General features: G+C 35.9%; 1 protein-coding gene across 1 annotated transcript in view; it reads left to right on the forward strand.

Moving 5' to 3' along the window:
- Positions 1-27363, forward strand: part of LOC117322277 (uridine phosphorylase 2-like) — a 46848-nt gene that overhangs the window by 15371 nt on the left and 4114 nt on the right. Inside the window, exons 2-7 of the mRNA XM_033877087.1 lie at positions 1021-1135; positions 1499-1660; positions 16606-16726; positions 21761-21831; positions 23031-23166; positions 26506-26652. Coding sequence (XP_033732978.1) covers positions 1021-1135; positions 1499-1660; positions 16606-16726; positions 21761-21831; positions 23031-23166; positions 26506-26652 — 752 coding nt within the window. The remainder of the gene's footprint in view (positions 1-1020; positions 1136-1498; positions 1661-16605; positions 16727-21760; positions 21832-23030; positions 23167-26505; positions 26653-27363) is intronic.

Genomic DNA, 27363 nt, shown 5'->3' on the forward strand with positions numbered 1-27363 from the left:
TTTTTACTAAAATGTTCTTTTTTATGCTGTTAAATGATTTACCGTGGATCGATATAGGAACTTATAGTGTTAAAAAATTATGCTTTAATTTAGCTGAATTCAGCAGAATCAGTGTATTGAGCAATAATAATCTAGAATGCTTTCATGCTTATTTTACGCCCTAGAAGCCGTTCCACATGACTGAACTTACTCATTGGAAGTGTTCCACATGACTGAACTAACTTATCAGATGTGTTTCGCTTGATTGAACTGATATCCTAGAAGTGTTTCATTCATAGCTTTTATGTCCCACACTGGTATAGAATGTGAAATGACAGCCTCTTCACCACTTGAATCAGCTATAGATATTTTATGGGTAATGATTTGTTCTCTGAATTAAACTAAAAAGAATTGTGGTTTAAAGAACTGTAAAGGACACCCGTTCAGTGGCCATTATTGATGTCATACTTGTAACCATGACAACAGTTAACTGTCAAAACGCAGCTGGAAACTAATAACATAATTACAGATTATGCTACCATGACAGTAAGAAATTCATCATAAGAAATTTAACTTTTGACTTTCGGTCATCTTGGAAATCATTTTAGTATTTAGTAGAAATAAGGGGAGGTAAGTAAAAGTAAGGGGAGATAAATCAGCATATACAAGGACCATCTGTCTGTCTGTTTGTCTGTTACCAAGGTTTATCTTGACTACTTCTCCTGAAGTGCTCACCAAGATTTATCTTGACTTCTCCTGAAGTGCTCACCAAGGTTTATCTTGACTACTTCTCCTGAAGTACTCACCAAGGTTTATCTTGACTACTTCTCCTGAAGTACTCACCAAGGTTTATCTTGACTACTTCTCCTGAAGTACTCACCAAGATTTATCTGAACTACTTCTCCTGAAGTGCTCACCAAGGTTTATCTGAACTACTTCTCCTGAAGTGCTCACCAAGGTTTATCTGAACTACTTCTCCTGAAGTGCTCCAAATATTTCATTGAAAGTTTACTATGTTATAATTTGTTTATTTCTATGCAGGGAACCATCATTTGTGAGAAATTCAAACCTGAGTTGTATGGACGAGGATGTCTTATATCACATCGCCCTAGGAAATAAGTCACATGACCTGAAAGAGATGTTCTCTGATGTCAAGGTACGAGATAACATTAGTAGAACAAATGATAATTTTAACCTCATTAACAAATGATAATTTTAACCTAATCCCCTTAAAAGCAAAATTAAGATGCCAAAAAGGCTATTCCTTCATAAGATTTAACAATAAAGCTTCAACATGATCAAGACTTGGACATTGCTAGCTGACATATAAATAAAAATTGCTCACGCAGTAAGAACTGTTAAATTTATGTTTTGATTTCAATGGAATTTTCTGCAAATATTTTAATCCTAAACTGCTGGCTGAATTTTATTTTATAACCTGATCGAATCATTGCTTTATTTGAGTCTGAAGTCAATTTTGTGTGATTTCGTTGTGAACATTTCTCTTTAATTTTTGTAGTTTGTGTGTTTTGGTGGATCACCGAGCCGAATGGAGAAATTTGCATTTCAACTAGTGAATGAACTTAACTACAAGATGACCGCTGGTCAGACATTGTGTAATGTGGCCGGAGGATCTGACCGCTACGTTCTGTACAAAGTGGGGCCGGTCATCTCTGTCAGCGTAAGTACTATCTAGGTATTCTCAGATTACACAATCAACTTTAAAGATGCTGATCTCAAAAAAATGCATAAAATGGCATCAACGCTATAAAAATGTATCTAATTAACACCAATAAATGAAAAGGTAATAACAGTGTCCTAATCATGATAGGGTGACAAGGGGCAAACTGGCAACACACTTGCCTTTCATCGAGGCGGCCGGGGTTCGATTCCCCGATTGAATGTGATAAAGTATGTGGTCACCTGCCTGAGACCACATGGGTTTTCTCTGGGTCCTCCGGTTATCACCCACAGTAGGGGCCGCGATGGCCAAGCGGTTAAGGTGTCCCGACACTTTAACACTAGCCCTCCACCTCTGGGTTGCGAGTTCGAGTACTCGGACTTTCCTCCACCTCCAAACCTGGCACTTCCTCAAATGACCCTGGCTGTTAATGGGACGTTAAACAAAATAAACCAAATAAACCAAATCACTCACAGTAAGACCCTTGCATGCTTCCATCTGGGCCAACAAGCTTGATTCATTTTTAGGTTGATTATTAGCTCACCTGGCCCGAAGGGCCGGTGAGCTTATGGCATGGCGCAGCGTCCGTCGTCCGTCGTCCGTCCGTCAACTTTTCCTTTAAATCGCTACTAGTCCTAAACTACTCTGTGGGTTTTGACCAAATTTGGTCTGAAGCATCCTTGGGTGAAGATGAACCAATTTTGTATAAACGGTGGGTCTGGCCCCCCAGGGGCCTTAGGGGCGGGGCCCAATAGGGGAAATATAGTAAATTCTTTAAAATCCTTCTTCTTCTGTAGAAATGAAGGGATTTGATTCATATTTATTTTGAAGCATCCTTGGGTGAAGGGGAACCAATTTTGTATAAACGGTGGGTCTGGCCCCCCAGGGACCTTAGGGGCGGGCCCCAATAGGGGAAATATAGCAAATTCTTTAAAATCCTTCTTCTTCTGTAGAAATGAAGGGATGTGATTCATATTTGGTCTGAAGCATCCTTGGGTGAAGGGGAACCAATTTTGTATAAACGGTGGGTCTGGCCCCCCAGGGACGTTAGGAACGGGGCCCAATTGGGGAAATATAGCAAATTCTTTAAAATCCTTCTTCTTCTGTAGAAATGAAGGGATTTGATTCATATTTGGTCTGAAGCATCCTTGGGTGAAGGGGAACCAATTTTGTATAAACGGTGGGTCTGGCCCCCCCAAGGGCCTTAGGGGCGGGACCCAATAGGGGAAATATAGTAAATTCTTTAAAATCCTTCTTCTTCTGTAGAAATGAAGGGATTTGATTCATATTTAGTCTGAAGCATCCTTGGGTGAAGGGGAACCAATTTTGTATAAACGGTGGGTCTGGCCCCCCAGGGGCCTTAGGGGCGGGGCCCAATAGGGAAATATAGCAAATTCTTTAAAATCCTTCTTCTTCTGTAGAAATGAAGGGATTTGATTCATATTTGGTCTGAAGTATCCTTGGGTGAAGGGGAACCAATTTTGTATAAACGGTGGGTCTGGCCCCCCAGAGGCCTGGGGGGTGGGGCCCAATAGGGGAATATAGCATATTCTTTAAAATCCTTCTTCTTCTGTAGGAATAAAGGGATTTTATCCATGTTTGGTCTGAAGCATCCTTGGGTGAAGGGGAACCAATTTTGTATAAACGGTGGGTCCGGCCTCCCACGGGCCTGAGGGGCGGGGCCCAATAGGGGAAATAAAGCAAATTCTTTGAAATCCTTCTTTGTTCCGTAGGAATAAAAGGATTTGATCCATATTTGGTCTGAAACATCCTTGGGTGAAGAGGAACCAATTTTGTATAAACGGTTGGTCTGGCCCCCAATGGCCTGACAGGCGGGGCCCAATAGGGGAAATAGGGTTAATCCTTTAAATCCTTTAAATAATAGTCATAAAGTTATAAATGAATTTAAACCAAATTTGGTCAGGAACATTCTTGGGAGAAGGGGAACAGAGTTTGTATAAATTTTTACTCTGAATCCCCAGGGGCCTGAGGGACGGGGCCAAATAGGGGAAATAAAGATTAGTCTTTAAATTGCTTCTCGTCATAAAGTTTTTAATGGATTTTAACTAGATTTGGTCAGGAATATCCTTGGGGGAAGGGGAACAGAGTTTGTATAAATTTTTACTCTGAACCCCCAGGGGCCTGAGGGGCCGGGCCCAATAGGGGAAATAGGGTTAATCTTTTAAATCACTACTAGTCATAAAGTTATGAATGAATTAGAATCAAATTTGGTCAGGAACATCCTTGGGAGAAGGGGGAACAGAGTTTGTATAAATTTTTACTCTGAACCCCCAGGGGCCTGAGAGGCGGGGCCAGATAGGGGAAATAGAGATTAGTCTTTAAATCGCTACAAGTCATAAAGTTATGAATGAATTAGAACCAAATTTGGTCAGGAACATCCTTGGGGGAGGGGAACAGAGTTTGTATAAATTTTACTCTGAACCCCCAGGGGCCTGAGGGGCGGAGTCTAAGAGGGGAAATAGGGGTTAATCCTTTAAATTGCTACTAGTCGTAAAGTTATGAATGAATTTGAACCAAATTTGGTCAGGAACATCCTTGGGAGAAGGGGAACCGTGTTTGGATAAATTTTTACTCTGAACCCCCAGGGGCATTAGGGGCGGGGCCCAAAAAGGAAAATAGAGGTTTATCCTATGAATCGCTATTTATCATAAAGTTATGTATGGATTTGAACCAAATTTGGTCTGGAATATCCTTGGGGGAAGAGGGGAAAGAAAGTTTATGTAAATATTGACTCTGACCCCCAAGGGGCCTGAAGGGTGGGGCCAAATAGGGGAAATAGAGATCTGTCTTTATATCGCTCCTAGTCATAAAGTTTTAAATGGATTTGAACCCAATTTGGTCAGAAACATCCTTGGTGAAAGGGGAACAGATTTTGCATAAATGGTTACTGTGACCCTCCATCCCATAACTATGTATAACATCGTTGGACATTAAGGGATAAACACAATTCTGATGTAAAAATAGGCTCAAGAGTCTTTCCCCACCCTAAGGGACTTAGTTTCTTCGAACACAATTAGTTTGTAAAAATAATCCATAGGGTCTTTCAGTCCCTTAGAGAGTATGTGTATTAACAATTTTAACATGAACATTATTTTGACATTTGGTCAAATCCAACCAGGTGAGCGATACAGGCCCCATGGGCCTCTTGTTGCTTTACAATTGTTGTAAAATAAATAAAGTCGGAAAAAAAACAAAAATCAATAATGATCACTTATAACACTGAAAATTACATTCAGTTTCCTTGGGATGCAATTTATTATTCATTGCTTCAAATTAAAAAAAAAAAAAAAAAAATTAATCTCAAGTTTATGGAGGGTGATGATATTGTTATGTAATTGTTTTAAAAATATACAACATTCGATTCTTGCTTTCAATCACTCATAATTACTGAGAGCTGTAGCAAAAATTGTTTCATAACCAAAAGGTGTAAAAGATTGGAATACGCATCACCTAGCTAAGGCTGATGGGAATTTTCCTTATTATAGATCATGTAAATACATGTAGTTAAGACCCTGGTGTGTGCTTTACAGACATATAGGACTGTTATGGTATAGTTTTCTGTGTAAATATTGTATTTGTTTAATGAAGCAGAGTAGAAAAACTCATTATTGCGCCAATTATTCGTCCTGCTACAGAATAAAATTGGTCCAACTGAGGCAGAACTGGTCAATGGAAAAGTAATCAATGACTTTGTGATAACCAAATTAGACAAGAAATAAAAATCAATGTTATTTGACCAGTACGACCATGTGACAGGTGTAAAAACAGAGGGTGTGGGTGTTAAGAATGACCAGTACCGTGACACATCGACAAGATCGCTTGTCTCAAGTGGTCAAAATTTGAAACAAATATATTTTCTCAAGGAATGTGGGTAGAGGACAATTTGGCATGTAGCTTGCTTAGAAAACATTGTATATTTATATACAATTCTACCTTTCACTTAAGGGGAAAAGTGGCCTTTATAGGCAGTTGGCCTTTTTATAGAGAATCATACGATAGATTATGTTTATTGGGATTTGAAATAGGTGTGGCCTTATAGACAGGTATTTATTATATATACCGTATTTATTCTAATAAACGCCCCCCCCCCCCCCCCCCCCCCTTTTTTTGGAAAGAAAAATTCCTCAATTCGAGAAAAAGAACTTACCGTGGCACAGTTATATATCCATCCACGTGTGTCCAGAGGTAATTATTTAAAGGATATCCAACATAAAACTAACACAAACCACAAAACAAAGTTTCAGTAACTATATACACAGTACCACTATATGTTTCATGGTGTGAAATGGGTACATACAACAGATCTCACAACTTACCGACACTGAAATTTTGATCTCCATTAAACGCCCCCCCTTGGAAAAATTTCACGCCCCCGGGGCGTTTATTAGAATAAATACGGTACATGGCCTTATAGACAGGTATTTGTTATACATGTGGCCTTATAGACAGGTATTTATTATATACACCTGGCCTTATAGACAGGTATTTATTATATACACGTGGCCTTATAGACAGGTATTTATTATATACATGTGGCCTTATAGACAGGTATTTATTATATACACATGGCCTTATAGACAGGTATTTATTATATACACATGGCCTTATAGACAGGTATTTATTATATACACGTGGCCTTATAGACAGGTATTTATTATATACATGTGGCCTTATAGACAGGTATTTATTATATACATGTGGCCTTATAGACAGGTATTTATTATATACACATGGCCTTATAGACAGGTATTTATTATATACACATGGCCTTATAGACAGGTATTTATTATATAGACGTGGCCTTATAGACAGGTATTTATTATATACATGTGGTCTTACAGACAGATATTTATTATATACATGTGGCCTTATAGACAGGTATTAATTATATACACATGGCCTTATAGACAGGTATTTATTATATACACGTGGCCTTATAGACAGGTATTTATTATATACACATGGCCTTATAGACAGGTATTTATTATATACATGTGGCCTTATAGACAGGTATTGATTATATACATGTGGCCTTATAGACAGGTATTTATTATATACATGTGGCCTTATAGACAGGTATTTATTATATACACATGGCCTTATAGACAGGTATTTATTATATACACATGGCCTTATAGACAGGTATTTATTATATAGACGTGGCCTTATAGACAGGTATTTATTATATACATGTGGTCTTACAGACAGATATTTATTATATACATGTGGCCTTATAGACAGGTATTAATTATATACACATGGCCTTATAGACAGGTATTTATTATATACACGTGGCCTTATAGACAGGTATTTATTATATACACATGGCCTTATAGACAGGTATTTATTATATACATGTGGCCTTATAGACAGGTATTGATTATATACATGTGGCCTTATAGACAGATATTTATTATATACACGTGGCCTTATAGACAGGTATTTATTATATACACGTGGCCTTATAGACAGGTATTTATTATACACATGGCCTTATAGACAGGTATTTATTATATACACATGGCCTTATAGACAGGTATTTATTATTATACACGTGGTCTTACAGACAGGTATTTATTATATACACATGGCCTTATAGACAGGTATTTATTATATACATGTGGCCTTATAGACAGGTATTTATTATATACACGTGGCCTTATAGACAGGTATTTATTATATACATGTGGCCTTATAGACAGGTATTTATTATATACACGTGGCCTTATAGACAGGTATTTATTATATACACGTGGCCTTATAGACAGGTATTTATTATATACACATGGCCTTATAGACAGGTATTTATTATATACACGTGGCCTTATAGACAGGTATTTATTATTATACACGTGGCCTTATAGACAGGTATTTATTATATACACGTGGCCTTATAGACAGGTATTTATTATATACACGTGGCCTTATAGACAGGTATTTATTATATACACGTGGCTTTATAGACAGGTATTTATTATATACACATGGCCTTATAGACAGGTATTTATTATATACACATGGCCTTATAGACAGGTATTTATTACATACACATGGCCTTATAGACAGGTATTTATCTTATACACATGGCCTTATAGACAGGTATTTATTATATAAATGTGGCCTTATAGACAGGTATTTATTATATACGCGTGGCCTTATAGACAGGTATTTATTATATAAATGTGGCCTTATAGACAGGTATTTATTATATACACATGGCCTTATAGACAGGTATTTATTATATACACATGGCCTTATAGACAGGTATTTATTACATACACATGGCCTTATAGACAGGTATTTATCTTATACACATGGCCTTATAGACAGGTATTTATTATATAAATGTGGCCTTATAGACAGGTATTTATTATATACGCGTGACCTTATAGACAGGTATTTATTATATACACATGGCCTTATAGAGAGGCATTTATCTTATACACATGGCCTTATAGACAGGTATTTATTATATAAATGTGGCCTTATAGACAGGTATTTATTATATACACGTGGCCTTATAGACAGGTATTTATTATATACACATGACCTTATAGACAGGTATTTATTATATACGCGTGGCCTTATAGACAGGTATTTATTATATACACATGGCCTTATAGAGAGGCATTTATCTTATACACATGGCCTTATAGACAGGTATTTATTATATAAATGTGGCCTTATAGACAGGTATTTATTATATACGCGTGGCCTTATAGACAGGTATTTATTATATACACATGGCCTTATAGAGAGGCATTTATCTTATACACATGGCCTTATAGACAGGTATTTATTATATAAATGTGGCCTTATAGACAGGTATTTATTATATACACGTGGCCTTATAGACAGGTATTTATTATATACACATGGCCTTATAGACAGTATTTATTATATACACATGACCTTATAGACAGGTATTTATTATATACGCGTGGCCTTATAGACAGGTATTTATTATTATACACGTGGCCTTATAGACAAGTATTTATTATATAAATTTGGCATTACAGACAGGTATTTATTATATACACATGGCCTTATAGAGAGGCATTTATCATATACATGTGGCCTTATAGACAAGTTTTAGTTATTAGCTCACCTGGCCTAAAGGGGTCTGAAGCATCCTGGGTTGAAAAGGATCCAATTTTGTATAAATGGTGGGTTTGGACCCCCAGGGGCCTGAGGGACAAGACCCCATAAAGGGAAATATAGCAAACTCTTTAAAATCCTTCTTCTGTGGGAAGAAAGGATTTGGTCCAAATTTGGTCTGAAGCATCCCTGGGTGTAGGGGAACCAATTATATATAAACAATGGGGCCTGAGGGATGGGGCAAAATATGGGAAAATATAGCAAATTCTTAAAAATCCTTCTTCTGTAAGAATGAAAAGATTTGGTCCTTTTTTGCCAGAAGTATCCTTTGGTGAAGGGGACTGATTTTGTATAAACAATAGGTCTGGCCTGAGGTGTCGGGCCATATAGGGGAAATATAGCAAATTCTTTAAAATCATTCTTTTCCTGTAGGAATAATAGGATTTGATCCATATTTGGTCTGCAGCATCCTTGGATGAAGGGGGATTGATTTTGTATAAACGATGCTTCTGGCCTCCCCAGGGCTGTGAAGGGTGGGGCCTTATAGGGGAATGAAAGGTACATATTTGGTCTGCAGCATCTTTGGGTGAAGGGAAACCAATTTTGTACAAACCTTGCTCTGGAATTAAACAAGTCATTTGATCAGTGGTCAAGGTCAAAGGTCATGGTCATGAAATTTTGTATCTTCACTGGTGAACATTTTGTTATGACAAAGTTGGTCAGAAATAAACATAGAGTCAACTGACCACGGGTCAAGGTCACTCGGTCAAAGGTCAAGGTAAAATTCTATAGCTTTTCACAGATAACATTTTATTATAACATTATTAAGAAAAGTTGTTGGGATTAAACAAGATGTCAGCTGACCAAAGATCAAGGTCATTGGGTCAAATTTCAAAGTCATTTGAGTCCTAAGGTCAAGGACAAATTTGATCTATGACAATGGCCCTGGATTAGATAAAACAAATCAAGCTTTACAAAGGAGTATCATCCTGATACATGGAATTGGAAGGAAACAAGAGTCACATCACTATATATGTATATCGTATATTTTACTCCTTACTTATAATTGCTTTTGAAGTCGAAATGTCAAAAGTCACGCTGAACTTCAGCAATATGGGCAGATGGCTTCTTGATTATTGTGTGGGGTATAAAGCCAGTATGGGGGGGGGGGGGGGGGGGGGGGGGGGGGGGACTGGCTGACTTGTCAGTACAATGTACTTTAGTGTGCTTTGAATTATTTTCTTTGGAACAAGAATGCTCGTAGGAAAAAGTTGACAAAAATACATGATACTGAGAAGCACATCTCAAGATGGGAATAGCATTTGAAATATAACTTATGAGTGCTGGTAAATAATTGGTTTGGGAGAACACAACATTTCACTTTAAATCCTGGGCATCTCAACTTGTCAATAATTTAACTACAACTATATCTAACTAAAACTAAATATAACTCTATTTCCAGGTAAGTTATTTAACTATAACTAAATATAACTCTATTTCCAGGTAAGTTATTTAACTAAAACTAAATATAACTCTATTTCCAGGTAAGTTATTTAACTACAACTAAATATAACTCTATTTCCAGGTAAGTTATTTAACTACAACTAAATATAACTCTATTTCCAGGTAAGTTATTTAACTATAACTAAATATAACTCTATTTCCAGGTAAGTTATTTAACTATAACTAAATATAACTCTATTTCCAGGTAAGTTATTTAACTATAACTAAATATAACTCTATTTCAATGTAAGTTATTTAACTATAACTAAATATAACTCTATTTCAATGTAAGTTATTTAACTATAACTAAATATAACTCTATTTCAATGTAAGTTATTTAACTACAACTAAATATAACTCTATTTCCAGGTAAGTTATTTAACTATAACTAAATATAACTCTATTTCCAGGTAAGTTATTTAACTATAACTAAATATAACTCTATTTCCAGGTAAGTTATTTAACTATAACTAAATATAACTCTATTTCAATGTAAGTTATTTAACTATAACTAAATATAACTCTATTTCAATGTAAGTTATTTAACTACAACTAAATATAACTCTATTTCTAGGTAAGTTATTTAACTATAACTAAATATAACTCTATTTCAATGTAAGTTATTTAACTACAACTAAATATAACTCTATTTCCAGGTAAGTTATTTAACTATAACTAAATATAACTCTATTTCCAGGTAAGTTATTTAACTATAACTAAATATAACTCTATTTCCAGGTAAGTTATTTAACTACAACTAAATATAACTCTATTTCCAGGTAAGTTATTTAACTATAACTAAATATAACTCTATTTCAATGTAAGTTATTTAACTACAACTAAATATAACTCTATTTCCAGGTAAGTTATTTAACTATAACTAAATATAACTCTATTTCCAGGTAAGTTATTTAACTATAACTAAATATAACTCTATTTCCAGGTAAGTTATTTAACTATAACTAAATATAACTCTATTTCCAGGTAAGTTATTTAACTATAACTAAATATAACTCTATTTCCAGGTAAGTTATTTACTAGATGACTTACATACTATTGATTTTCATTTTACCTTAATATTTATGATTATAGTAGCTTCAGAGAGAAATTTCTCTATAGTAATATTACAGAAACCTATTATTTGTTCGTGTTAATTTGTTGTTAGGTAGTTTGGGATCATTAAAATGTGTTAATGAAGTTTGTCTATGTGATTATTACTGTTATATATCTTCCTTTAATAAAAAACTTAAATCCATCCGATACTTCACACATCACACAAAATATGAACCTGGACTAGGTTTTATAGTTCTTACTGTATTTGACCTAATAAATGCACCATGCAAAAATATAAAACAATTGTTTAATAATGCCATGAACAAGGAAAAGTTCCATGGGTAGTAAAAACAAGAGGCCCATTGGGCTTTAACCATCACCTGACTCTAAAGACCCAAGTTTTATTGTAGCTTGCAAGTGGTACTGTTGGCTATGGCGATCATCTTTTATTTATGATCAACCCCCAAAAAAAAAAAAAAACATTTGGTCAAGATCCTGATCATTTTAGGCAAGTTCAGCTGAATCACACTGTTGGAACTTGAGAAGAATTTTAAAATGTGTTTTTCAAGATGGCGATCATGACTGCCATCTTGGATTTCAGACCAACTAAAAAAAAATGAAAATACTTGGTCAGAACCATGTCAGGATCATTTCAAGAAAGTTTAAGGTGAATTCTACTTCTGGAACTTTAAAGAAGTTTAAAATGTATTTTTCAAAATGGCTGTCATGCTGGCCATCTTGGATTTTGGACCAACCCAAAAAATAACAACACTTGGTCAGAACCATTTCAGGATAATTTCAGACAAGTTTGAGCTGAATCCTACTGGCGAAACTTGAGAAGAAGTTTGAAATGTGAAAATTTTACGCACGGTTCACTGCTCAGAGCAGACGACGACGAACGAAGCACAATGACTAAAGGTCATCCTGACCCTTATTTACATACCTTTATATAGCGAAGACAATCCAGAGTCTTTGGTTTAAAGACTGAAGATTATATTGACAGGTCTTTGAATTAGTGTGCTCATCCTCTTTTCCTGAAGGAATAGGGTATGGGGCTGTTGCACCTATCAGGTTGAATGTGGTATTATTTTCAAGTTGTAGTGGAACTTTGTTCCAAACAGAGGTAACATCTGACAAAATGCTTACATATATATACTTATACTTTATATATCTACTTTTATATATAAAAATGGTGCTAACGTCACTACCATTTAACAGTAAATAAGGACATGCTTGGTGATAAGCCCACCTACATTGTAGCTGAGAAGAAATGCCATACAAACTTATTTATTTATATCAGTATGGGCATCATGTAAAATGGATGAAGCCAATTTGTCTTCATCCAGGCATGAAGTAAAAAGTGTCTTTCAATTCATATGTGACGATAATTAGATACTTCAAAGAGAATTAATGATGTACTTTAGTTGGAAATGGATAAGTGTCGTCAATTACGACTGAATATGCAGAAGTTGAAAGCAAAAAATAATAAAAAATGATTTTAAAGTTCACACACCCAAAAAAACTTAGAGGTATGCCTAACACCAAATTGTGTATGCCTAACAAAGGAAATATATCGAAGGATCAACATGGATATATTTTCATGTTACGGAGATAAAACACAAAAAAAAACAAAAAAACACAAAAGAACACAAAAAACTGCAACGTTTATTATGAGAGGACATTGATGTTTTCTTGTTATTGAATATATTTTTTCTTCATCTGACCTGATAGGTCAAGATGACCGGTCAGATAGGTCAAGATGACCTATAGTATAGCCATTGTGCTTTGTTCGTCATGCACCGTCCATAAACTTTTCCCGTTGCAAACTCTATTCGAGTTCGTTCGGCGGGATTCAGCTCAAACTGACCTAAAATGATCCTGAAATTAGTGGGAATGTTAAGGAAGGGCCGCTAATAAAGCACTATTTTTCGTTTTTCATTTTTTTTTTTTTTTTTTTCACATTTTAAATTTTTTACCGAACAGTGACTCTTGCTATTAAGCCATATTGATTTTTATTTTTGCATTTATTTTTGCTGATTAATACCACATGCAAATTTGCTCTAAAGCCTAACTTACAACACAAAGTATAAAAAACAAATACTCGAGAATTATTCCCGTTGAGTAGAGGCTGTGTTTTCAGCCTACACAGTATCACGACTTTATTGAGTAAAATGTGGTTGATAAAATCATTGATTTTCCTCCCCAATATGAATATCTAAGTAATAAAATGCAAACATCACAATGTTGATATAGTGTTCCAGAGAGATGAAACAAATTTTGACGCAAGAGATTTTGTTTGAAATTGTGACGTTTTTGTCATTCCAGTGTTAATGTATAATGGTCGAGCTATGTATGAGAGACCCAGGAAGTTGAACGCTCCCTATTTCAGTTTAAGTGTAAACAAACATTAGTAGAGTCCTATCTATATTGTAAGCCATTAGTCACATCAACCTGTATAGACCCACAAACAATACCCATTCTCTCGAGCCATCTCTCTCTCTCTCTCTCTCTCTCTCTCTCTCTCAAATATTCTGTTAAAACTGTATCATTTCAAAATCATTGTAGAATTTCATATCATAGACCCTTCTTTTACATACTTCAATTGTGATGCTAATTCTAAATATCCGTGAACTGTTGTTAAAAGATGAAAGGCTAAATATCCTGTCAGCCATTTAGGAGAATATCAAAAAATATTCTTTGGAAGTTATTGTAAAATTTCTGTTTGAGATATTACATTAATTTTCAGAAGTTATAATTAAGTTTAAAAGATGAAAGACAAAATTTTCTGTCATCAATTTAGGAGAATTGCTAAAAAAATATTCTCTAGAAGTTTAATGTACAGATTTCTATTTGAGATATTACATTAATTTTCAGAAGTATATAAGCATTCTTTGGAGAAATGTTAAAATGTTCTAAGTTGCCAATTTCCCTGATTTCATTTCACGACCTGTTCAATTTTTGCTTTAATCTCAGATTATTTCATCAACCTTCTGATCAGAATTAAAAATTGGAAATCAATTTCAGGAAGCAGAAATAATGAAAACAATGTTTAATGTTTAAACATAGCAATGAATGTCATCTACATACATACAGATAGGACAAACAACAATATTGATTACAAGGCCTTTTTATTACCTGCCCTAGTGACCTTTTAAAACATCTGTTCACTTTTGAATGGCTGCTGTATTAGATATCGTCAATGCAGGTGATGCTGTAATTGGGAAAAAAAGCACTACAATTTATTTCTTCACAGCTTGTTCCTTTTTCGGTATGATTCGATCTCGGTATTGTTGGGAGGTGTAAAGATTTGTTTTTTCTACTGAATCCTCCTTAAGTCACCTTCAGGAAATACATAAGGTGACAAACTACCTCCTTGGCTGCTGTTTTATTGTTGAATGTCCTATAAATAGCTATATGGTAATGAGGCACTGACGTTTCAAGTGATATATCAGACCAGCATCTGTGATATGTTTGTCACTGGAACTTAATGGACATGTCAAAATTTTGACATTTTAGATTTAAATCAATTTTGATAAAATGTAGGTCACATAAAAAGTCATCATATCATTTATTGCTGAAATTATTGGAACTTTAAGGTTAGGTTTTTAAGAAATTGATTTTTTGTAAGCTGTTAAAAAATAGAAATACATTATTTCAAATGCTTATCTTGAATCTTTGATTGAAAATATTATGGGTTATCTATATACAGATTTTGAGTTTTATAAAAACAAACAAATATCTACAAATTTGAACAGAAATAGTCATGTAATATACCAAAATATTTGTCTGGACTTGTAGCTTCTCAAAATCATCAAACACTTGCTGTAGATGCTGGCAGTTTCTTCTGTAGAGTTATTTTGTTGTAAAAAATTATAAGTCACACAAATAATCAAACTTAAATAACGAAATGACAAATAACAATGTCATTTAATATGCTCACAAGTGTCTATAACACACAACAGAAGCATTTTTTTGAACACTGGTTCTATTTTGACCTTGAAATGCAAATGACAGCTGTGAATAATATTACACAAATATGGCATAAAGGAAGGCTTTAAAAATGTTTTACATAGGAAAATGACATTTTTGGTGAAATCTTGTTTTTAATGCTCAGTCAAATTGGCTGATATTTCAACAATCTTCTTCCAGATATGTCCGGTGCTTTATCAAAATTGTGTAATTCATTTTCATCACACTGGGGCATCACCCCCCCCCCCCCCCCCCCCCCCCCCTCCTTATGAAATTTACGTGAAAATTTTCATGTGAATTTCACGTGAAGGAATTTTGCCTGTGTATTACACCATCATTCATGATTAATTGCTAGTGATGAGGCTAATAAATGGTTAATATTGATTGGCTGATCACATTGAAGCCATGTTGTTATAATAACAATACTAAGTGGATCAGTGTAAGTTTTAAACAAAAGGCTTAACTTCTGTCCAATTGTGAACTTCATTGTTTATACTATACTTTAGAAATGGTATAATCTTTACAATTTGAATCTGATTTTAAAAATAATTGACCTGAGAGGTCACAACAAAAATATTTTCAGTCAATACATTTTTTGTTTGTTTGCTTGCTGGGTTTATCGCTCGTTGAACAGCAAGAGTCATTTTGAGGCAGGGCCTCCTTGTAGTAGTTGGTGACTACCTTACTGAACAACATACGGAAGGCCGGTCGCATACCATCCAGAGCAATTAGGGTAAAGAGTCTTGCCCAAGGCCACAACCACAATAGTACAGATTGGCCCGTTTCTCAGCTTCTTGAGAAACACCAACATCCACGGGTAGGGAGCAATTCAAACCATGCACGTCAGATCTTCACCTGAGGTTACATGGTCGGCTCTCTAACAGACTGATCGAGCTGTCATGGCCCCTTCAATGGATACAAGATGGGCTAAAATATTTTATGATACATGTATAAGACTGTGATACTGTCAGAGTGGCATGCTACCGAACCACACCTAGCACAGTTTACTGTTAAACTTTCTTTGTCTAGAGATAATGTGAGTTATTCAGGTTTGTTCCTTTTGTGAACGTGATTAAAAATATCAGAAAATACCTGTCTTTACTGTAACAGAAAAGCAGTTTAAGATAACTAGCATATGGGTCTCAGGTTTTCATGTTCTTTCTTAGGGTCTAAATTTGTTATTTTAATTTATATTACATTGAATATGTTTCCTCACAAATTAATTACTAAAGTTCCCCAATGCTATTTATAGTATCGTTGTGGAATTTCCTCATTTTCTTTTGTATAATATCTATTTTTAGCATGGTATGGGGATTCCCTCACTGTCCATCCTCATCCATGAGATACTGAAGCTGCTTAATCATGCAGGATGTTCCCCGAGTGATGTCACCTTCTTCAGGATCGGTACTAGTGGAGGCCTGGGTAATTTATCACTGTTCTGACCAAATCTATTTTTGTCACCGTACTTATTTTGGCACAATTATAACAGATTTAGGGCCCATATATTGTGTATAAAGGTACAAAAAAAGAAAAACTTTTGACTTACTTTTAAGTACATGTTATGATATGTGTGAAGAAGATCTGAAAAATTATTCACTTATATGGACCATTTTTTCACAAAACTATCATACTCCATGTTGTTTTTGTAAATTACCTCCTCTGTTTTTAGATACATATCTAGTTCTTTTATGAATCCATTAATACAGGGGAGACAATTTTTAATTTTTTGTTTATAAATATGGAATTTTGCTATTAATACTAACGTATTGAGATATTTGACTTCTTGATCTTTATGTAACTTTCCCAAGATTACATCCGTAACATGTAATTGTAAATTAGTTAAAGTATTATCATATAGCCATACTTTGAAATCTTCCCAGAAGATTGCTACTAGTCTACATTCCCAAAAAATGTGGACTATAGTTTCTGTATGACGGTTACAAAAAGTACATAATGGAGAGTCCTTTAGGTTTATCATGTGTAGATATTTGTTTGTACTTATAATCCTGTGTATTATTCTATATTGAAACCATCTTAATTTACAGTCTATAGTGGATTTAAAAGGGATTATGTTTATTTTTTTCCACCATACTGTATCTTCTACCAAATTCAGTTCTTCTGACCATTTTGTAATGTATTTATTGTTTGTTTTTAAGTTTTTAATAAATAAATTATAAACAGAAGGACCTCTTTGCTTGTTTGTTAGTATAAGTTATTGATTGACATGTGTAGTGGGGCAAATTGATTTTCCTCCCCAATATGAATATCTAAGTAATAAAATGCAAACATCACAATGTTGATATAGTGTTCCAGAGAGATGAAACAAATTTTGACGCAAGAGATTTTGTTTGAAATTGTGACGTTTTTGTCATTCCAGTGTTAATGTATAATGGTCGAGCTATGTATGAGAGACCCAGGAAGTTGAACGCTCCCTATTTCAGTTTAAGTGTAAACAAACATTGGTCGAGTCCCATCTATATATTGTAAGCCATTAGTCACATCAACCTGTATAGATCCACAAACAACACCCATTCTCTCGAGCCATCTCTCTCTCTCTCTCTCTCTCTCTCTCTCTCTCAAATATTCTGTTAAAACTGCATCATTTCAAAATCATTGTAGAATTTCTTTTACATACTTCAATTGTGATGCTAATTCTCAATATCCGTGAACTGTTGTTTAAAAGATGAAAGACAAATTATCCTGTCAGCTATTTAGGAGAATAGCAAAAAATATTCTCTTGAAGTTATTGTAAAGATTTCTGTTTGAGATATTACATTAATTTTCAGAAGTTATAATTAAGTTTAAAAGATGAAAGACAAAATTTTCTGTCATCATTTTAGGAGAATTGCTAAAAAATATTCTCTAGAAGTTTAATGTACAGATTTCTATTTGAGATATTACATTAATTTTCAGAAGTATATAAGCATTCTTTGGAGAAATGTTAAAATGTTCTAAGTTGCCAATTTCCCTGATTTCATTTCACGACCTGTTCAATTTTTGCTTTAATCTCAGATTATTTCATCAACCTTCTGATCAGAATTAAAAATTGGAAATCAATTTCAGGAAGCAGAAATAATGAAAACAATGTTTAATGTTTAAACATAGCAATGAATGTCATCTACATACATACAGATAGGACAAACAACAATATTGATTACAAGGCCTTTTTATTACCTGCCCTAGTGACCTTTTAAAACATCTGTTCACTTTTGAATGGCTGCTGTATTAGATATCGTCAATGCAGGTGATGCTGTAATTGGGAAAAAAAGCACTACAATTTATTTCTTCACAGCTTGTTTCTTTTTCGGTATGATTCGATCTCGGTATTGTTGGGAGGTGTAGTGAGATTTGTTTTTTCTACTGAATCCTCCTTAAGTTACCTTCAGGAAATACATAAGGTGACAAATTATCTCGTTGGCTGATGTTTTGTATTGTTAAATGTCCTATAAATAGCTATATGATAATGAGGCACTGGGGTATCATGTGATATCAGACCAGCATGAGTGATGCTTACTACAGGAACTTAATAGACATGCCATAGCAAAATTTTGACATTTAGGATTCTAAATCAATTTTGATAAAATGTAGGTCACATAAAAAGTCATCATATCATTTATTGCTGAAATTATTGGAACTTTAAGGTTAGGTTTTGAAGAAATTGATTTTTTGTAAGCTGTTAAAAAATAGAAATACATTATTTCAAAGGCTTATTTTGAATCTTTGATTGAAAATATTATGGGTTATCTATATATAGATTTTGAATTTTAAAAACAAACAAATATCTACAAATTTGAACAGAAATAGTCATGTAATATACCAAAATATTTGTCTGGACATGTAGCTTCTCAAAATCATCAAAAACTTGCTGTAGATGCTGGCAGTTTCTTCTGTAGAGTTATTTTGTTGTAAAAAATTATAAGTCACACAAATAATCAAACTTAAATAACGAAATGACAAATAACGATGTCATTATGCTCACAAGTGTCTATAACACACAACAGAAGCATTTTTTTGAACACTGGTTCTATTTTGACCTTGAAATGCAAATGACAGCTGTGAATAATATTACACAAATATGGCATAAAGGAAGGCTTTAAAAATGTTTTACATAGGAAAATGACATTTTTGGTGAAATCTTGTTTTTAATGTTCAGTCAAATTGGCTGATATTTCAACAATCTTCTTCCAGATATGTCCGGTGCTTTATCAAAATTGTGAAATTCATTTTCATCACCCTGGGGCATCACCCTTATGAAATTTACCTGAAAATTTTCATGTGAATTTCACATTAAGGAATTTTACCTGTGTGTTATACCATCGGTTCATGATTAATTGCTAGGTAATATTGATTGGCTGATCACATTGAGGCTATGTTGTTATAATAACAATACAAAGTGGATTCTGTGTAAGTTTTAAACAAAAGGCTCAACTTCTGTCCAATTGTGAACTTCATTGTTTATACTATACTTTAGTAATGGAATAACCTTTACAATTTGAATCTGATTTTGAAAATAATTGACCAGAGAGGTCACAACAAAAATATTTTCAGTCAATACATTGTTTGTTTGCTTGTTTGTTTGTTTATTTGCTTGCTGTGTTTATGGCCCAGTGAACAGCAAGGGTCATTTTGTGGCAGAGTCTCCTTGTAGTAGTTGGTGACTACCTCACTAAACAACATACGGCAGGCCCATCGCATACCATCCAGAGCAATTAGGATCTTCACCTGAGGTTACATGGTCAGCTCTCTATCAGACTGATCTTTCATGGCCCCTTCTATAGATACAAGATGTGCCAAAATATTTTATGATATAATATGATAGTGATACTGTCATAGTGACATGCTACTGAACCACAACTAGCATAGTTTACTGTTAAACTTTCTTTGTCTAGAGATAATGTGAGTTATTCAGGTTTGTTCCTTTTGTGAATGTGATTGAAAATATCAGAAAACAGAAAAATACCTGTCTTTACTGTAACAGAGAAGCAGTTTAAGATTACTGCAGGTTGGTCTCTGGTTTTCATGTTCTCCTAAGGGTCTGTATGCGTTATTTTAATTTATATTACATTGAAAATGTTTTCTCACAAATTAATTACTAAAGTTCCCCAATGCTATTTATAGTATCGTCGTGGAATTTCCTCATTTTCTTTTGTATAATATCTATTTTTAGCATGGTATGGGGATTCCCTCACTGTCCATCCTCATCCATGAGATACTGAAGCTGCTTAATCATGCAGGATGTTCCCCGAGTGATGTCACCTTCTTCAGAATCGGCACTAGTGGAGGCCTGGGTAATTTATCACTGTTCTGACCAAATCTATTTTGTCACCGTACTCATTTTGGCACAATTTTAACAGATTTAGGGCCCAAGATGAATTGATCGAGGCATCCAAAATATTTTGTATGGAAATCAGAGGCATAGCTTCCATGTATGCTTGTATGCCACAGCATCCACAATTTTTCCGAAAAAAAATTGAGTGAAGAAAAAAAACAAAGAATGAGATAGAGATAAGGGGGAGAGCGAGAGAGATAAAGTCTTTAAAACATCCATGTATTTTTTGTCTGGCTATGCCACTGGAAATAGCATGAGTGTGCAATATTAGAACAATCAAAATTTAGCTCAATGCTTCCAGAACATGTACGAATCAATTTCACTTACACTTTATGTACATGTAATTAACCTTTGTTAGTAATGGGTCCTCCTGGCCTTGGGTTATATGATCTTTACCTACCTTGAGGATATGACAGAGAAATCTCCAACCCTCAGGGTGGTATTTTTGGTTGTTTAACCCTTGGGTTGTGATGTCATTGTAAATGTACATGTACATGTAAAATGAGAGACGAAATAATGAACTTCAACAGGCATCTGCCATAATGATATTTGTATCTTCACTTCACTTTAATTTTTTTGGAAATCTAAAGTTTGAGCATCATTGTAATGTATGAGAGTATTCTGGTGTACGGGTCTACACTTTCAAAGGTCAAAGGTAGACATTGTGTACTGTGTTTGCCATAGTTACATCATCTTCACTAGCCAAGAATTCATCTTATTTACACTAAAATGGAGTATTCAATGTATGGTGTACGAAATGAACTGTTGGATATTGAAGATGATTTACGTTTGTTTTCTCACAAATGTTCAATTAGACTATCGGCTGCCAGTACAATATAGCACCTCGGCTGGAATTCTAGGACACTGATACTAGGAATGATAGTCAATCTTAGCTCAGCTGGACTTGAGGTCAATGGGAGCTGATACTGTGGTGCTCTTTGGTATCCCTGTACTGACAACAAAACAAAGAATCTGGCCCCAGGTGTTGGTATGGGGAATAGGGGGGTTAGTTAATCTGACATACAGCATTCCTGTGCTGAAGGAATTCTACATTGTGTAAATGACAATGTGAAGATATTCTACCTTTTTGTTGACATAAATAAAGGATGTGACAATTGTTTTTGTAGGCCTGGAGCCAGGAACAGTGGTTATATCTGAGGCAGCTGTAGATGGTATCTTGCGTCCATATATGGAAGTGGTGAGCACTTTCTTGTAAATGTTTATGGATGTAGGACATACTTGAGGGTATATGATAGACCTGAGAAGTTAGAATGAACAAAGTAGAAAATATCACGGGATTATTTAAAAGAATGAATGACAAAATAAAACCTTCACATACTCTCAACCCCACCCTGTTCCCCTACTCTCAACCCCACCCTATTCCCCTACACTCAACACCACCCTATTCCCCTACTCTCAACCCCAACCTGTTTCCCTACCCTCAACCCCACCCTTTTCCCCTACTCTCAACCCCACCCTGTTTCCCTACCCTCAACCCCACCCTATTCCCCTACTCTCAACCCCACCCTGTTCCCCTACTCTCAACTCCACCCTATTCCCCTACTCTCAACCCCACCCTGTTCCCCTACTCTCAACTCCACCCTATTCCCCTACTCTCAACCCCACCCTGTTCCCCTACTCTCAACCCCACCCTATTCTCCTACCCTCAACCCCACCCTATTCCCCTACTCTCAACCCCACCCTGTTCCCCTGCTCTCGACCCCACCCTGTTCCCCTGCTCTCGACCCCACCCTGTTCCCCTACTCTCAACCCCACCCTATTCTCCTACCCTCAACCCCACCCTATTCCCCTACCCTCAACCCCACCCTATTTCCCTACTCTCAACCCCACCCTGTTCCCCTACTCTCAACCCCACCCTATTCTCCTACCCTCAACCCCACCCTATTCCCCTACCCTCAACCCCACCCTATTTCCCTACTCTCAACCCCACCCTGTTCCCCTACTCTCAACCCCACCCTGTTCCCCTACTCTCAACCCCACCCTATTCCCCTACTCTCAACCCCACCCTGTTCCCCTACTCTCGACCCGACCCTATTCCCCTACCCTCAACCCCACCCTGTTTCCCTACTCTCAACCCCACCCTATTCCCCTACTCTCAACCCCACCCTGTTCCCCTACTCTCAACCCCACCCTATTCCCCTACTCTCAACCCACCCTGTTCCCCTACCCTCAACCCCACCCTGTTCCCCTACCCTCAACCCCATCCTGTTCCCATACACCAGCTAGAAGCGCCCCAACACATGGAATTGGAATAAATTTTTAAAAGAATAAACTGCTCAAATATTGGTATATAGATTTTGATGTACTATTACATATTTGGAGTGAAGGATCATCATTGTAAACTTTTATAATTGAGAACTGTTCGGTTTCCTGTAGGCCACGCTAGGGATGATAATTCAGCATCCGGCTCTGCTGGACCAGGAGCTTAACAGTAAACTGATAGATGTTGCCAAGGAGACAGACATCAAAGCTGTCCTGGGGAAGACCATGTGTACCTATGATTTTTATGAAGGTAAATACTTGTGTGAACACAGATAATGGTACAGGTATTGACTCACTTTTATTCAAAAGTTCAGAATATAAACCATTTTTGCTTTGACGGGAGTATTTTATGGTACAACATTTTCCGTCTGTCCAGGTGTAAACTTATGTTTTTCTCGAGATCTGCCATATTTTTCAACCAATGTCTTTGAAATCAAGCATCCTTTTTCATCATATGTTTCCCTTACATTTTCAATTGACTATTTTTACAAAAGTTGTTCCCCTTTGTTTATTTCAGCATTTGATTATTAGTCCCCTACCGGTGAAAACTATAGGTTTTGCCTGCGTCCGTCCGTGCGTCCGTCCGTTCGTCCAGTTAAAGTTTTGGTTAAAGTTTTATAATGGCACACCATTTACTTAATAATGGTATTAGGATGCTGATTCTTTGTATAGAGGTTCTTTGGGTGTGTGGCATTACTTTTGTACGGTTAAAACTACTAGCATATCTCCAAGACCCTTTCTACAAAACTTTCTAGACACATCAGTCGAGTGGTCTAATAGTGTCTTCTACTGTAGAGGAGTTTCCAGTTTTGATATTCTCGTGGTTGTCATGGAAACAGATAGGTATCAAACTTTATACACCAGTTGGGTGGACTGTGCACTTTGGGTACAATGTGTTGCTTAGATATTGATGACCTATTCTGTTCCATCCCTCACATCATATTAATCTCGGCTAGATCCTGTGAATGGGCTCTTTTGGTGGAGGATAATAATAATAATTTGGAGTTTTATTTATTGCTATATCATAGCAACAAATCCATCTCAAAGTGGTTCACAAATTATTATACCCCCCGCAACGAAGTTAGGGGGGGTATACTGGAATCAGGTTGTCCGTCCGTCCGTCCGTCCGTCTGTAGACACAACGATGTACCGGCTACTCCTCCTAAACTACTGATCCGATTTCAACGAAACTCATGACAATAATCCTTATACATCGTAGATGTGCGTAATCTATATCACGTCGTAATTTTTTGGTTACCATGGTAACCAGGGCACAAAACTTAGTTTTTTGGGCGATTTTGACGATGCAACGATGTACCAGCTACTCCTCCTAAACTACTTATCCGATTTCAGATTTTGACGATGCAACGATGTACCAGCTACTCCTCCTAAACTACTTATCCGATTTCAACAAAACTTCATGACAATAACCCTTATACATTGTAGATGTGCGTAATCTATATAACATCGTAATTTTTTGGTTACCATGGTAACCAGGGCACAAAACTTAGTTTTTTCATGACAATAATCCTTATACATTGTAGGTGTGCGTAATCTATATCACGTCGTAATTTTTTGGTTACCATGGTAACCAGGGCACAAAACTTAGTTTTTTGGGCGAGTTTGACGCAACGATGTACTGGCTACTTCTCCTAAACTACTTATCTGATTTCAACGAAACTTCATGACAATAATCCTTATACATTGTAGATGTGCGTAATCTATATCACGTCGTAATTTTTTGAATAAATCCCATTCACACTTTACCTTTCTCATAACCTTTTTAATTTTTTCTTTGTTATAAATTGATCAATTGAAAAGATTTTCTCATGTGAAATCATTTCATAATGTCATGTACAACAATTTATTCATAATATAGATAAAAAAAGAATTAGGGTAACCAAGAAAACTGAATACGACTAAGTGAGATTTAACTGTATATCTCGTTTATTGTATAAATGAACACATAGTAATGATGGGGGTTGCAGGAGCGGGGGGTATGAGTTGGCCCTCTGGACGACAGTTCTAGTTATCCATGGTTATTTGGCCTTTAGCAACCAGCCAATATCTTTCTTAACTACCAGGGGGAGCATGCAGCCGGAGCTGCCATTCCCACAATGACAGCTTACACATGACATTTCTTGCGGTGCCCTACCACGTACTCATTTACAGTCGATCAGAACATTACAGAGTAAAGTATCATGTATAAGGATACTACACAGCGCCCTTTTCATGACTCGAACTAGTGACCCTTTGGTCATGTAGCCCTGCGTTCCACCACTTGATCTCCTTGTCTCCTCTTACTGAATATATAAAATTTTAAACTTGGTAGGATTTATAATCGTGATATGAAGTTGTGGTTCCCTGAAAGACAATTTGACTATTTTTGCAAAAGTGATTTCCTTTTGTTTATTTCAGTTGTGTATTTGATTTTTTCCGAAGATATCCTACATTTTTAGCTCACCTGATGTGAAGAACTTGTTAGCTTTTGCCATGGCACAGCCTACGCTGTCTGTCAACTCTTCCTTTAAATCGCTTCTTTTCATGAACAAGTGAATGGTTTTTGTGGCAGTTATGTCATGAAATCATAGCTTCTCTGTGGCATTTAGGTAAGACATTTAATCTTGCATTTCAGTATTTTTATTCACCTGATACAATAGTGCCTTTGTCTTTAGCATGGGATGGTGGTTATTGTTCTGCCCCAACCCACCCCTTGTATTCTATTCTTATTGTTTTGAAAGCAACTTATTAAAAATTCAATCTCTGTGCAGCTCTGTTGAAATTTGAGTAGTCTAACACAACGGCCTGGATCTTTTGATCACAGTTATAAGTATCTTACATTTATCTGCCTATATCAGTATGTCACAGTTTTCAATTGTTATTCTCCAATTTTAATATATACAAACTTGTATTTGTTTAGCTTGGCATCCGTAGGAACATTGTTATAAAAGTGGGTCAATACTCAGCTCGACTTCCTTTAACTTTTTCATTATAAATGGATGTCTACTCTGTAACCACAAGTGCATATGTATTTACAGGAATCAATACTGTGATCTGCTGGTGAAATATATCCCATAATACTAAACACCAAGTTGTTTGACTGGAGAACAATAATCAAACAATAAGTCTATAGCACTTGTCTGATATCTGTCCGGAATCCATGTCATCACTCTAACAACTTCATTTGTTTAAGGATTTTGATAATACACAATAATGTACTTCATAAAAAGACTGACTACAAAGACTGACTACAACAATATGATTTTGTGATTCAGGGTTATAAGGTCAAGGTCATTGTCACTATTTATAGAAAATCATCTACCATTCAGTGTAATTGATCTATAGTGATTCATTATGATCAACTAGCCAAAGGTCGTGTTTGAAGACAACACTGTATTGGGCGTTTCGTGGTTCAAAGGTCAAGGTCACTGTTACTGTTTATAGAAATTTGTCCAGCAATGGTACATACTAATTTGCCAGGCATATTCATGGCCTTTAGGCATATTCTAGTTTTCTTGCATTAACATTAACTTAACAATATTTGGGTATATGTAGCCGTTGACACAGATATATATGCTTGTAATTTCAGGCCAAGCCAGACTGGATGGAGCGTTCTGTGACTATACCCCAGAGGACAAAATGGCTTTTCTGAAGAGGGCACATTCCCGCAGGGTAGCCAATATAGAAATGGAGTCACTGTGCTTTGCTTCCATGACACACAGAGCTGGAATCAAAAGTAGGTCACTACAGATAGAACTGGCATCAAAAGTAGGTCACTACACATAAAGCTGGCATCAAAAGTAGGTCACTTCACATAGAACTGGCATCAAAAGTAGGTCACTACACATAGAGCTGGCATCAAAAAATAGGTCACTACACATAGAGCTGGCATCAAAAAATAGGTCACTACACATAGAGCTGGCATCAAAAGTAGGTCACTACACATAGAGCTGGCATCAAAAGTAGGTCACTACACATAGAGCTGGCATCAAAAGTAGGTCACTACACATAGAGCTGGCATCAAAAGTAGGTCACTACACATAGAGCTGGCATCAAAAGTAGGTCACTACACATAGAGCTGGCATCAAAAGTAGGTCACTACACATAGAGCCGGCATCAAAAGTAGGTCAATACAGATAGAGCTGGCATTAAAGATAGGTCATTCAACAAAGAAGTCTGCAACATGTTTAGCTCAACTGACCTGAAGGGCCAGTGAGCTTCATTTATGAAATATGACCACCCTCCCCCAATGATGCTCTACATTAAATTGGTTGTAATCCACCCAAGGGTAAAGGAGGAGTAGAGTTTTCAAGCAAAATTTCACCGAAATTCCCATTTTGTGACCATGCCCCTCCAACCCTAGGGGCCACACCAGCCTAATTTATATGAAATATGATCAAGGATGATTCACATTTTTGGTTGTAAACCACTCAAGGGTTACATAAGA

This window comes from Pecten maximus, chromosome 2 (genome assembly GCF_902652985.1).
Source record: "Pecten maximus chromosome 2, xPecMax1.1, whole genome shotgun sequence".
NCBI classification, from domain to species: domain Eukaryota; kingdom Metazoa; phylum Mollusca; class Bivalvia; order Pectinida; family Pectinidae; genus Pecten; species Pecten maximus.